Raw genomic sequence first — 15,994 nt, 5'->3', positions numbered from 1 at the left:
AAGCTGTTAAATGAAACTTGTAATTCAAAGCAAGTAACGTGCGGGGCCGGGAATAAACCGTGCCGTTGTAGAAATCACCAAAGATCGACTCAAAAGTGTTCTAGATGTGTGATAACAGACACCGAGCGTGCCACTCGGCCACATCTATCGGTCACAGCGATCCGCATCCATTGCCGGCCCGGCTCGCAGTTGTTTATAAAACGAGCTATAAACTCGGCAGTGTGCGGCGGCGCATTCCTCGCAACCAGTGGGTCAGAGGCAACGGTACTCGCAGCGGTCCATCGACATTATCCCACATCGCTCGTTCTTGTTTAATATTACGAGCGTTTGATTAGAAAGGATTGTGAAAAGTTTTTACTACCTTCGTTCGCATCGGTTGTGTAACGACCTTGGCAACCTAACAAGTGAACTCTTGATTTAATTTAGGGTTAAGCATTATGCAAATATTCATCTTTTAATTGTTATATTTTGTAAAATAAAAAGTTAAGAAAAATCATTGCAAAGATAAACAAGATGATGTCAGCTGTATATGAAATCGTATTGTTTAGTCAAACGCATATTCAGTTAAAATATTTGTGATGAGATCGTCTCTATTCTCTGACCTAAAGTAGAAGCCACGGTATTATATCTATTTATAAACGTTATCCGCTTTAATACATCACAGACGTTTTTGAGTATAATATAATATTCTTAAAGGAAGAAAGTATCTCGTATACTTAAAGATAATAATGAAAAGTCTCTCGACAAGACAAATTCAAACTACAAGCACTCGAGGAATGTCTCAAAGAGCCCAGACTGGGGCAAGAAGGGACGGTATTTGGGCCCTCAAAGATGCGATGAAGCTCGTTTGAAATTGCACGAGTCTAAGAGTTCCAACTACACATACTAACAGATACACTCGTATACAACAGCGGCGCTGAGAAAACCAATCTCGTACCGGGTTACGTGTTATGTAAATTTTTGCTTTGTTTCGAATATTGTATAACGAACTTCTCTTCCCAAATAAAAAAGCATAAAGCCAATCAAATGTAAAAAGAGTCATTCAAGCCTCGTAATATAATCATACGTTACACAAGCGCGCCGTATTGTCGCCGAGTTTCCCAACGTGGTGGGAACCGCTGTCAGGCAGCCGTTGCGACACACCGCTCCTCGTGTGTTGGTGACATTAAAAAATATGTGAAATGAGGAGTAATACGTAAAAGTGTCCTTCGGCGCAGATAAGGAAGTTAAGGACACATGTCCTCCTCCGCTAATAAAGTAGTATTAGATTTATAATTCGTAACAAAATTCTGTGTAGATTCTTTTTCCACCACCGCTACATCAAGGCCTGTTGGAGGACGGACGAATTTCAACGTACACATGCAGGTCTCCTCCGAATTTTTTCTATCACCGCCGAGCGCGAGAAATACGAAAAACATGAAAGCAGAATATGCTCGGACTCGAACCCGAAGTCTTCGCTTAAGGTTCACGTGTTTTAATTCAATGAGTCCACTCAGTACGAAATAAACGTTAAGCTATTGTCGTAATTATTGACTTTGAAATTTTAATGTGAACAACTTAACTAAAACAAGTTTTCATTGAACTGAATTTAAGTCTTAATCACCCAAACAATTGTTCTTTTGTTTATTTCATTTGACTCGTATCCGTCTCGCGACGACTGCGATCCTAATGTAGAATAAAGTAGGTATGTTTATTTGACAAAACTATTCAAAAGTAATTGTTTGGCGGTGATACCGCATTCAGTAATGCATTGTAATACATACCAGGGCTGACGCGACTTGTACTTTTTACGATATAACACAGAGTCTGTGTCGAAGAACACTATTATGTGAATACTATTAGTCTGTTTATTTATTCGTCGGCTCTAAAGTTAATAAATAAAAAGCTCTTTGGTTACTAACGAGGTTTATATTAAAATCTTTAGTATTTAGTAAAATTTTTAGTAGATTTTCTTCATCTAATGTATTCAAAGAGTACATATTTTTACAGTGTCATTATTTGAGGCGTTTCATGAAATAAAGATACTCAAGAATCATATTAAGGTATTATTTGTTTACATGACTAATTAAATGGTTTCTATCGTTATCGATGAACTCCTTAAAGTATAAAAAAAACTCTGAATAAAAAAACTATACGCGGTGCAGTGTCTGTTTAAAAAATCGGTAAGTCTGTAACGAGCGAAGTTGTCAGTTCAGAAGTTAGTGACTTACTGCCCTCGGTTACTGAGGATAGAAACTCCGTCACCGCGTACGATCATAAAATTATACAACATCACATAAAGGGAATTGGCAGTAGTGGTTTTTTATAATATAACTTCTAGTTGCATTATTTAATAAACAGAAATGATAAATTGGCTGAAAAGATTTTCTTTTAGTTTATTTATTTCCATAATTATTTAAAGCCATGCATAGTTTAAGGTCTATGGTACTGTATGATTATATCCACCCATGAACATTTGACAGGTCCACTGCTGAACATAGACTCCCCTACTCCTTGTCACTCTGAGTTCAGCGGTTTCCCAATGTCCTGCAGGCTACTACTGCTAATCTCGAGAACCGTTAATCTGGTATAAATAAATATACGAAAAAGAACTACAACTAAAGTAACTACAGAAGTCAACCAATATCAGTATCAACCTGTATCGCCGGTGGAACCTCGGGACCCACGCGAGGACGCTTGTAAATAACGATTTGTTTTAAGATGTGTCAAACAGGTCTATAACTCGAGATCCTGCGTAGTATCAGACCGCCCGGGGATCTAATCATTAGCAATTCGATCAAATTTCATTTTAACTAAATTATAATTTTACAAAACTAGTAATTATAATACGATACTTTGCAAAGAACACCTGCTCCCTGACGTCATTATTTATAAATATACACATGATTAATGATTAAAATAATGGCACAATAATTTTTCGCTTCTAAACATTATATATATTTATTAACAAATTTTGTTTTAATGTAATTTAAAATTCTTACGGTCCTTTAATAAATATTATGTTAGTTACTATAATTCTGAAAAGATATTCGACGTTTCTACGGACTCGGTTTAACGAAGAGACTGCAACTTAAGATTACCAGAGAGTCATCAATTCCCTTCGAATGCATTCTTCGAAACCGTAGCTCAACCCACTCCGGTAGAAACAATTGATACAAAGTTACTTCAAAGATCAATAAGCTTTAAATGTATTGAACGCGTTGAAGTCTTTCTTAAGATTAATAATCATTATCGGAATTCTTATCAACGTTCTCGTAAATATAACTTTTATGTTATATACGATATTCAAGACCACTAGTTTTACGATTGAATAGTATTATAGGAATGCATAGTTTTGAACGAATTAATATATTATTTCAGTTTAAATCATTGTTACGACAATATTACAATTAAACGCAAGCATGACATACTTAGTGCTCACAAAGTTATTCTTATAACGGACGTTTTCAAATCACGTCGACACGTCGCTCCACTTTACGATTATAGAAACTGAAGTCTCCTAAAACAATTCAAACATTCCTGATAAATAACCTAAGTAAAATTATAGTAACAAAATTTAATAAAAAGGTTTTTTAAATTCTTGTCCGTATATCATTTAAAATATCATACAACTTGTAACTATGACATATAAGTACAGTGGACACTACGTGAGTCTGTCGCACGTCACACATCTCGTTGCACGAGCGCAAGTGCAGTAATAACACAAGAATTCGTAGAAAGTGAGTGCGAGAAAGTACCGGAGCGACGAGACACTCTTAGATTATTTAATATCGTCACAAGCTCGGACGGGCGACAGCAGACGAGAGGCGAGTTGCAGTATTTACGGCCTCGGCGATGGCAGTCAATTGCGTCTTATTGCTTTTTCATTGTTAAAATAAAATACTTAAACTTTGTGAACGATTGTATGATATATTAATTATTTCAATAATTTACCGTAATGAGATCAATGAGCCTTAAAAGATCCAACTGTCGACTGAAAAACTATAGGGCAAAGGTCCGTAAGACAAAATGGCACCAAATTTGTCCATATTTTACGAGTTTACGAATTAAGCTTTTCCTAAATGATTTTCTCCAAACTTTTAAAAGATATTTATGGTATTACATACAGCTTTGTGTACTTTAAATACTCAAACATCCCATACAGCTGGATTATTACAATCACTCCTAGCGTCGTCTCAGAGAGACAATAAGAACCTGCCAACTTATTTAACATTTCTCTAAGATATCATATATTTTAAATATGATACAATTCGTAGCTCAATGCATAGACATACATATATTATTACATATATTTATTTTAACGAGCATATCGTTAAAATAATATTTTTATGACATGTCATTTAAAACTGAGCAAAAATATTACGCAATACAATTAAGATTAGTAACATTTACATAAAACAAGATGTCTTAAAGTGAAGCCGAAGAAGTCCTGCGGACAATTAGTTGTGGTGTTATAAAGAAATGCTCGTTGTTGCTCGCGGTTACATCACACACATTCACCTCGACGTCGGTGACTTTCCACATTGAGGATCACTCTCTCTGATAGCAGTGAGATATGTCCACAGAGAGCGCTTTGTTATTACATACACGTTTCGGGGAGTAAATAGCAAACGTACTAGCTAATGAGTTAAAGCAAATACATAGTCGGAATATTATAAATAATATAAATTATACATGTGTAAAAATGTGCCAATTATTATACAATATATGATGATAGAGTATCTCTTTCTTCTCTTTTTGGTACTTGGTTGATAAAATCAGTATTGAAAATTTCAGCAGTTTTTTTTTTAATAATGACCACGGGGCGATTAGTATTAGGAATTCATCGAAATCAAAAAGTCATATTTCCTTTCACGAGTCATGTTGCACTGAAATTGTTATTATTTGTGTTCAATTTTATACAATTTATTACGTATACAGAAACAAATAAAATGATATTTAAGTAATAAATTATGTAATTTATTAATGAAATCTTACTTGAGATCATCGTTAACATGGGTGACATTACAGAACAAAGATCTAATTTAAATTTCAAGTCTCAGTTTAATTAATTTAACAAAATGTCAAAGTAATTTACGTCACGTGTTACTTCGAACAACTGAATAACTTAAATATTTCCGTCAATAACGCACGAGATGATATTTTAATGTTTGATTGCATAAAATAAAATCGCCGAAACTGTATTACAAATGACAGTCACTGTTGTAAAATAAAACTTGGATAGTAATCAAAATACAATTATCACTGCAGTTTCGTAAACGCAATTATATTAAACGTTTTATGTTTTATAATAATGGCTCTACTCTTTAAGAAATACATGTACGAATACTTACATACTGAGCTGCGTCTATATATGTGTAAAATATATATGTTGGCAATTTTCCTTGTCAACATTCGTTGTTACTGTAATGGACTTAAGTTGTTAACTTCATTACTAAAGATTTTGCGAATACAGCAATTGTCAACAACATATTTCTTTGGAACACGTTTACGCGCGGTCCAGTCTACATTGATTACTCCTGATTAAAATTAGAATGCTTAAATACAAATATATTCTTATTGATGTGTAACACGCTCTTTATAAATTTGCATAAGATATTTACTATCTCAGAGCGCGCTACAACCGTCGAATGAAATGTTTTCATCAAAGAGATATAACTATGAAAGTTTATTTATAGTTTTCTTTTGTATTAGTTTTGTTTTGAAATACTATTAGAAGCGTAGTGTACGATTAGTATCGAACTACTGCCTCGAATGCGAATACCTTTTTATATTATCATTACTCTGTACATTTTAAATTTGTAACATTTAGTTTACGGGCTTATAAACAGTCATTATGGGGTTGTCTGTGGCTTAAGGTGTGTGCGAGAGCAAGTGTGAAGAGAACATAAAAACAGCGTCAAAAAACTGAATTTTACAAAAGGCAGCTCGTAGTTTCAGCAATGCATTTGGGTTCGTTAGCACGTATTCAACGCCTATAGCTTTCGACCTTTGCATTTTCAATACACGGATTAAGCTAGCTCACCGAGCGAAATTGTACTTTACTGCGCAAAATTAGAGCTCAAATTCGATAATTATTTTGTCATTAGAAACACACGTCCAACGCCCTAAGAATAAAGCCATGATATGTAAATATATGCACGTACGTATCACGTAGCCGTCGAATATTGCCGACCAGAAATATGAATTTGTATTTCATGACGACAAAAATAGGGTTTATATTCGACTGCAGGATTTTTAGAATTGTCAGTTTTTAAAACAGGAGTGATTGAGAATTGCTGATTGGGTTTTACGAATTGATTTCTGATGAACGTATTGTCTCTCCTCACTGCAAAAGTACATCTCATCGGATGAGAGGCATTTGTACTGAATTCACATTATTTTCATATTAAATTAACGGCGAATAAAATATGCATATAAAATGTGTAATCGAATTGAAATTTTCCATAATATTTCTATTTTATTTCTGAGTGATATCATTCTTAAAATTAATAAATAGCAACCGCGCGAAGCCGAGGTCTTACGTCACTTACACGTAAATTTTAGAATGTGTCCATAAGGCAAGATCACCCCGTGAAGCTTTTTATTAATAAATAAAATGTGAATAATTATAAATCGTGTGGCCTTTAAATGTGTCGCTGTTATCATAAAGATTCATTATATTCGACGACACTCGACAGTCACATGAACAACAGCCGACAGCCTCGTTGTGATTAATTTTCATCACGAGTTACAAGTTGACGATTGAAACGTTTACAAAGGCTTCATTAATGAAGGAATTTATTGGACGCTTCTAACTTCATAAACGGATAAACTATAAGTGACGCAGTTTTTTTGTTTATTTGAAACCAAAAATGGTTAACTTATGGTTTAACAGAGACAGTACAAAAAATATTATTACACGTAAATTATAAAATTGCGTTAGTGAACAGAAGAAGTTTCCATACAGTTTTTAAAAATTTGAATGAATAGGATGAATACACGCTCACGTTTGACGAAGAAGAATCTGCTCTCAGTGGAATCTACATTCCTTACCGGTGGTAGTTACATTCATATTAAATAGAACCTTACTTTGACGATTAAAAAGTTCTTGTAAACGCTTGAATAAAGTATATTAGGTTAATTTTGATATATATTATAGGGCTTAACATATCGAAGCTATGGAGACCGATCGATATACACGATATGCAGTCGTAAACTGAATCTCTATCTCCGATAATCTTTTATTTAACTGAATGTTTTTCAAGAAACGTTTAAGGCCGTGTCACTTTCCTGAGAGCACTTTCACAGACGGACCGACGTAATGCGTTACACGTACAGTTACGTGTCTGATGAATAACTCGCATTGCTCTGAACACGTCGCGGGCAACGTAGGGCGAAATACTTATATGTCACATCGTGAGTAGTGAAATGTGATAATGTATTTTGAAGGAGATTCATAACTGTAAGTACGAACACCCACCACTCCGCATCGAACACGTTTGATATACATTCGTTCAATATTTAATCTTGTCAATGGGAAAGTGTGGTGTGTGTGTTTGTTAGTCAAAGATTCGACTATATAATGTAATTTATGTAAAAATTCTGTACAACACTAAATACCCCACAGCTGGGCAAAGGAGTAACCAACCCGCAAAGGAGAACCTGGGTTGGTTACTCAGGTGGAAAAATTAAATTCAAAACATGTTTGTTTTCTGATGAAGTTTTCCTTCACTACTCAGTACCAAAAAAAATATTAAAATACATTATATATATATATATACACATATATATGAAAGACAATAAAACTAGTTCGTGTATTATTAAGTGACGGAGCGTGTAGCGCGGGGCGCGGCGGGCGCGGAGGGTCGCCTCTCAAATGTCCTCCGATCACCTCGCTCCAGATACGCTCTGAACTTCATAATGATACGTAACTTAGCGGTTAAGATGAATTAATGAATGTCGACCTGACACACTTATGCCGTTGTTATTCCGTTAAGCTTCGATTGACATTTCATCGCTCTTTCGTTCAAATATAAATATAAGAGGAGCATAACTCGTAGATTTTGCTCTTCAACTTATTAATATGAGAGCCACCTTACAATTTAGCGGCTTTTGTTATATTGAGAAACTCTGTAGTCTCGATAAAGCCGGACGCGTCCCGTTTGAACATTAAAAGTACATTAGTATCTTGTATTTAATAAAAAAAAAGCAATTACAACGAAAGCGTAAGAAATATTTAAAAAAACGATAAGATATTATTGAAGGCGTTCATGGGAAAGTAATTTATCACATAACTGTAAGTGTGTAAGTGTGTCTGTCAGACGCAAAGCACAGAAATGAGATCTCTCTTTCTACGATCGAAATAAACGAATGTGTGTGAGTAGCGAAATGTTCGAGATCATTTAGGGAGAAGAGAAGGCTACTCACAGCGAGGACAAACTTATCCTACGTATGAAATTACGTATGTTCTCGAATGTTATGTGACAATCGTGTTAATTCAATGAAATAAAAACATTTGTATTTGTATTCTATAACTTTTATTCGTCGAGCGTTACGATTCAGAAAATAGATTCTACCGAGAAAAACTGACTAAAATATAAGTTACATGTATTAAAATATTGTAGTTTAGTCAGTTCAAATTAATTTAAACGCTTGTTTTTCGCGTAAACATTTAACTATTCATCAGTAGTCATCGATATGTTGTTTCGGTTCCGGATACGGATACGGATATCTGAATAATTTTGTACCGGTTTCAGATGCGGTTACGGCTACCTGATTGTTTCCGATAGTTTCACTTACGAAGATTAGATTATTTAGAAATAATGAAAGTGGTAATTACAAGTTAACAACTTGACTTTATTTGTAGGCTATTATTTGAAATGAGGTGTACTCTATTTGAGTATAACACTGCAAAAATAAAATTATTAAAAATACTTTTATATCGGATTCCGTTACGGTTTCGGTTTATCTCATATATTCGATAGTTCTTAGAGCTTCTTCACGTCCCTGGTTATCAAGACTGAACTCAATATTTGAAATCTTAATAAAGGAATTGTGTAAATTGAATTGAAACAAGGCCTTTGCTTAAAGGCTGCATTCCTGGAGTTCTTAGAATATCGTGTTCGCCAAAGGGGATACATTCAGGGGCTAAGTTAACTTCGTGTTGTTTGCTGTTGATGCCAAACTAAGATTAATTGTGCAAAAACACGCAGTGTTATTGGGTACGCAAGAGACAGGAAGGGTTACATGCATTCTCGTCCCGAGAATCGATATCGATCGACTCATCGGGGAAAGAGAAATTCTGTGTTATAGCATTATTGACAGGCTTATGATTTATACATTCATTATTTATTTTATTTGGATATATATGTTTAGATTAGTTATTAATGTAAATACTACTATTCGTCTCCAGGCGTGTCCCAGGCGCACTACCTGGGCAAGGAGATCGGGCCGCTGTCGGAGCTGCACCACGCCGTGCGCGGCAGCGTGTTCGCGGTCGACTCACGCACGCTGTACCTGCACGACTTCCATTACGATGGAGAAGGACCCGGTAAGTACATTATTTATGAAACTAAAAAACATGAGTGGGTAACAGAAAACACGGTACCTGGAAAGTATTTAATTATATTATTTATTTAATTGTACAATTTTCATATATTGTCTTTAGTTGGCAAAATGAAATCAATTCAATATTATTATTCATTTATAAATTTACTCTAGATACGATATTTAAAAATAAATTGATCACGAATGAAGTAAAACAAGTAACGATTACATAAAAAGGTTTCATTGAAATTATTTTTTTTCTGTATTAACGATATATGCAGGTCATTCACCTTATTATTAATATTATTGGTAAATGAATGGCGCCGGTGAGTCTCCGCTGTGTTCTAGCTTACGAATACTGTTTTATTAAGGCTGTCTGCTCAACCTTGGTAATCCCGGGTTCAGGAGGAGCTGACCAATATATTTTTCTGGTTTGTTTCACATTGACAAGTGTAATCATATCCTACACTCTATTGTAACGTAGTAAAGGCTTATAGCCTAATAATTTATTTAATTCCTACTCTACCACTGGATCCCGAAGTCTAGAATAAAACCCCCGGATTCAGTTAATAAAAGGAATATATTGTTCTTTCAAGAAGTTGTGTATTATTCGCCTCGGCCGAACATCGTTCAGTGGGACTAAACTGAATACTTTTAAATAATTGTATACAATCGTCTAAAATTCGTCCTAAAATAAAAGGTTTTCATATAATCTTATCTGCAGTCGAATTAACACTCGAAGTTAAGAGCTTTTAACGATTCACGCTGGACGTCTTCGTACTGAAACATTCCTGAAGTTCGTGCATTTTGCATATCACTCGAAGCAATTCGATTCGAAGCTGGTCTTTACACACCTGATTGTTAGTACTCCTATTATAACTAGTCTATTGAATTTTATATTCAAAATATTAGGACAGAGTTGTTAATGTATGATAATTAAACCGCTCGCTTCGTAGACGTAAATTATTTTGAGTGTTATTTAATTTTCGTACTTTTGTTAAAGTGGTTTTAGGCTGACAGTGTATATTTGTGGCTACGTAATAATCTTTATATTGTATTTCAGCGAAGAAGTAGAGATATCTTAGCCTATCAACAAATTTAAATCTCACTTTGAAAACTATAAAGACGATAAAAAACCGTAGAGTTATAATAAATAATAACTTAACCTTGTTAACACCATAATAAATATTTGGTGGGAGAGATTAAACAGCGAGGTTCGAGTCGGTTCTTCTCGGTAGAGAATCTGTAGAGTCCACATTCGTAACCGACGGTTACTACTGAGGTACTTTGTATGTAATTTCATAAGGTAACACGGGAATTCAAAAATGCTTATAAGAGCCTCTCACCTCACCTGAGTTTCTCGTCAATTTTAAAAATAATATATTTTAAAAGTGTATTTAGTTTTTTTATTTATTTTAGTAATAGTTAGAATAACTGTAGACGATCTACTTAAATCGTAATCATATCGGTCACATATCATTGGTTGCGTCCGCGCACGCAAACGCCGAACTTGAACGTGTAAGTTTAGCTGACTCATCTTCGTCCGCAAGCCACTTCTACGTCATTTTATTTTTACACTCTTTGTCTAGTACTCACCGCAAAAAGTACAAACGTAGCTTTTATTTTAACTTTTTAAAAGTAGTTTCGAGTGTAAAACACTCTTGAAGTTCTTCTATTTGCATACAACTCGTAACAACTTCACTGCGGTCGCTACATCGCTAATTAGTTTGCACACGTGTTGTTCCTCATGTAAATGTTTATATTTACACGTGGAATAACTCTTATTATATATGTTTTAGAGCTTAAATTACAAAATACTCGGAAGATAAACTGTTTGAGAGAAATAAGTTTAAATTGCTTGGGAATTAGCGTTCGAAAAATTAATTGTAATCATATAATACTTATTGCAGTGTATTCTATCCTAATCATTAATAAATGGCTCTTATTTAAGTACAGTTGGTTGACGAAACAAAAAAAACAGGACCGACTTCTGTAACTTCAAATCTGTGGAAGGTGCAAATAAGTATGACAAATTAATTAAAGTACGGGCTCCTATAACGAGATCAGCCCGGATCTGCCTCGGTCGAGTCGAGGCTTAGTGCAGATGAAACTCGACTTATTTCAACGTCCGTAGCAAACCAGGGGAGAATGAAAATTCGGTAAAAGGGAAAAGCTACAAACGTCCGCATTTATAATGTTGGGGGGCTATTCATAGTGTTAGGATTGTGTCTGCGTTTATACAGTGAGAACCGTCATACACCAATACTACGGTAACACGGGAATTCAAAAATGTATTTCGGCTTTGTAATGCTTTGTATTGCTTTTCGGCTGTGTAATGTATTTCGGCTTGAAGGCGAGTGAGCCAGTGTAAATATAATGTTTAATGAACGACTGCGTATCATCAAATAAATTTAAAGATCCTAATAAGAAATAATGTTTTGATTCAAATATTTTGGCTTAAAAAAATTACTTAATTGTTATTTTATTTCAATTGTACTTTACGATAACAATTAGTGAAGCTGAGTACAATAACTTAAGACATATTTTCAGTACGTCAGTGATATGAGAAGCAAGCGAATGATAAATAAGCAATAACAGTGTGTCTTCAAATATATAATAATACGTGTCTGATCAGTGTGAACAGTCCCCGAGGTCGGGCGGGCGTTTGTTGCGGGCACAGATGTACGAGCCTGGCGCATTCCACCTAATGGGAGACGAACATATGTGAACTGGATTTGACCTGTTATAACCCATATAGACACTCCCGCAAGTACTATTTTCGCATACACTGAAAATTGTACAGAGTATCCCTCGAGAGAAATAGCCCCGTGGAAAACTATGCCTAAAATTAAACGTACTAAGGGATGTTTTTCTAAGCATTTTTTTATATTTGTCGTCGTCGTACGGCTACAAATTATAAGACGCAACTTTGAAGAATATTGCCTTCGGCTTAGCTCATTTTCTGCCGTTTTTTGGCGTTTAAGGCCAATATAGTTTGATTTGCAGCGAGCCATAAAAGTATAATGTTCACAAGACTGCCAAAATATTGTTTGCGTAAATGTCATTTGTGACTAAAAAATTACAAGTTAAGAATAAATAATGAAAGTATTTTTATAAGGCGAGGAGAAAATCGGCCACAGTTCAAATTATAATCGTACAAAGTACGAGCATTCATGTGAAATTTATTAACTTTTCACCGTGAAGTTGGCTCCGGACTAATTTCCCGCGGGGCGACGCTCGCAGATGCATTCGTGTTCGAAGATTTTTCTTGTCGTTTCGAGACAGCGCGATTCCGTCGAACATTTAATACATCACGACTTGCGACATTAAGGTTTAATGTTTGACAGATTCAGGCTGTGACAAATTATTTTGTATCATATTGTTGTGCTTCAACTCTCACAGGTATAAGTAATTCAACTGAACATTTAATTGATTTTTTTATAACAAATGAAATCAAATACACATATTTTTTTATAATAATTAAAGCTTATATTAGAGCGAGAACATTATGTCGGACACATATTCGTTTGTATGTATTGTGCCTATAAGCTCCAAAAGAATGCTTTTCCTGAGGGATAGTAGTGGGCAATTAGCGAGCGGTTACTTTAATTTATTTTAGTATAATTACCCACAAATTACTAAGCGCAGGTGACCTCATAATATTCAATAGTTCTCATCAGTTTAACCAAGTGGACATAAGAATGTCTTAAATGTCACGTCTACTAAGGGGTAGGGCGAGCCTGTCTGGGTAGGGAGCACCCACTCACCAGGTTTTCTGCCGCTAAACAGCAATACTTAGTGTTACTGTGTTTTAGCCTCAGGCTACAACACAGTGACTACCTACCCTTCTAAAAGGGTGAGTGAGCTAGTGTAACTACAGGCACAAGGGATTTAACATCGTAGTTCCGACCAACCGGTGGCGCATTGGCGGTTAAAGTAATGGTCAATATGACGGACAGCGCCATTGTCTGTGGGCGGTAATGACCACTTAGATCAGGTAACAATAATAATTTTGCATGCAACCTGTCGTTTTCTTTCGTTTCGTGTTGACCCGACGACGCAGATGTCGCTGCGTCGCCATAAAGTATGTAATTGCAACAGAAGAAAAACGATACAAATCACGCCCCGCGTGTAACAATGACTAATTAAAACATAATGACTAATTGCAAACGAGGTGGCGGCGTTTGTATTCACAATAAAGTTTAACCGTTCCCATCTGAAGTTGTGATCGGAAAACAAACAGTGAATTGGAAATATTTACATAACAAAATGTTTGCTTAGAACCGGAGGCTGGTCTGCTCAAACTGTTTGGCTTGCATCTCGAGCTGCATAAGAGACATTGCCAGAGCGCATGCGGTTGTTAGTTCGACAGTACAGAAGACAATTGTTAACATACTTACATTGACATGAAGACTGTACTTCGAAGTATCTTTGATAACGATTGTTTTTGATTTGCTTAAAGCAATGAGGTATTTATTTTATTTGGTTAAATTATAGCAATTTGTATATGAAATGAATTTGTATATGAATTGAATATGTTTTTCTTTCTTAATAGTTCATTGTATGTTGCAGTCATAAGAAATTATTAACACTGTGAGCTTAAAGGAAAATAAAATTATATCACAAATATAAAAATTACAGATCAAAATGAATATTAACTACTGTAAAAATCACGGCTGCGTGGGTTCGTAGTATCGCAATATAGAGAGGTCAATATGATGCGATCTCCCGGTGCAGCTTCTCCCGTTCTCCCTAGCAGTATTTTGTTATTTTTATTGGAACTATGTCCAACTATATCAATACAAATTTCAAGTCCATATTTACAGAGCTTAGTAAAATATAATATAGCGTAGTGAGGAAAATATATCCGATTTTGTATATATTATTAATATATTAAATATGTATATGAATGATGTTTAAACAAATCAGTGGCAAATACTTGAATGATTTTCTCTTTTTGTTCTTGCTGACTGCTGATTGGTTAGAATTAACAGGAAGATGCTTCATTTTGTTTTAAGATATAACTGGAAAAGTATATATATAAATGTATCACGGTTCAAATAATAATGTAGTCATGACGCGTCCATCAAAGTGTTTCCAGGTCTCGATAACATGATACATCTGTGTCGTCTTCTGGAGTTTAATTAAAACTTATAATTTTTTTAGTTTTATTTAAAATCGGCATCCGGATGTAAATCGGTAGAAGGGATTTACTCCTTCATATCGGCCCTTCTCCGTAGATTAGTATTGCATTCTAAAGCGGTTGTAGCTTAATGTTCGATAATAAAGTATTTCAAAAAGTCATTCAAAAGTGCTTCTAAGAGCCTACTTCAATAAAGTAAACGTCGTTTTTGATCCTGGTATAATATGATATATCTCGAAGCATGAATGTCTTTTGTTTTAGCATAGCATCAGATTATTTTTTTGAATGAACGTGAGTTATATTTAAATTTAATTTCAACGTATAATGAACCGTATGATGTTCAGTGAAGAGGATAGAATTGCATGTGAAAAATATGTGAATTATTCGACAAGTTCGCTTTGTTCAATATCTTTTTTTTTCATAGCGTGGGTGCCGTCAATATCACTTACTTGAAAACTTCTGAAAAGGAAAAAAACTGGAGCGAGTTTCCGTTTTACACAACACTGACATTGGACGCGAACAGCGTACTGTGAATGTTCGTTGAAACATTTTTACTAGAAATTGATGGTCTAAGTTTTTGTTCAAAGAATGAATACTGAATTATACTGATTTGATTTTTGATTTATATATATATATATATATATATATATATGTATAAAATATCCTCTATACTATTATTATAAATGCGAAAATAACCCTGTTTGTCTGTCTGTTACTTCTGATATGGTCGGAGAAAGTTCCGACGCAGGAACAACAACTTCGATTGCTATCTGAAACAAGGGACTTCATACACTGCCTAAAATACAAAATCCAGGCAACTTTACGGTTATAGTGGTTTGAAGCCAGAGATCTTGAGATTTGCATCCTAATAAACTAGCCACTAGACCAACGAGGCGTTTAAAAGGGAACGTCGCGTACGTGACCCGCGCCGGCCATTTCCCAAGCACAACTCTATTGTGATATTTTAAAATAAAGCGTCGGAACGAACAATGTCGCGAGACAGTAAATTTGATTACACGCGTGGCGTTGCGGAGACTGATTTAAAGTTGCTCGTATTGTATTACGTAAAGTTTTGGTTGCAGTTTCCCGCGCGCGATGTGCGAGCTTTGATTTAAATGTAATTGCTGCGCCATTAACATTTCGATATAAATAATAAAACTGAAACGATGACGTATCTTTACATGTATTTTTTATCTTTAACAATTTTGAAATTAAGTCGTTTGCTAAAAAAATCGTTAATAAATATGCCACCTCTCTGTCTGGGTATATAAATATATACTTAATTCACGTTAAGTCATAATTCTCGTTTAAAAGATGAAGGTA

At 34.9% G+C, this 15,994-nt stretch overlaps 2 protein-coding genes across 6 annotated transcripts in view; one reads left to right on the top strand and one right to left on the bottom strand.

The window, feature by feature from the left end:
* Positions 1–15,994, bottom strand: part of LOC113403204 (uncharacterized) — a 140,012-nt gene that overhangs the window by 26,298 nt on the left and 97,720 nt on the right. The window lies entirely within an intron of this gene.
* Positions 1–15,994, top strand: part of Skel (Skeletor) — a 78,996-nt gene that overhangs the window by 6,519 nt on the left and 56,483 nt on the right. For all 5 annotated transcript variants that reach the window (XM_064218831.1, XM_064218828.1, XM_064218826.1 and 2 more), the window contains exon 2: positions 9,395–9,532. In XM_064218831.1, coding sequence (XP_064074901.1) covers positions 9,395–9,532 — 138 coding nt within the window. The remainder of the gene's footprint in view (positions 1–9,394; positions 9,533–15,994) is intronic.

The sequence above is a fragment of the Vanessa tameamea genome, chromosome 24 (assembly GCF_037043105.1).
Source record: "Vanessa tameamea isolate UH-Manoa-2023 chromosome 24, ilVanTame1 primary haplotype, whole genome shotgun sequence".
NCBI lineage: Eukaryota > Metazoa > Arthropoda > Insecta > Lepidoptera > Nymphalidae > Vanessa > Vanessa tameamea.
The sequence above is the reverse complement of the archived record's forward strand: the minus strand, read 5'-3'. Positions and strand labels throughout refer to the sequence as shown.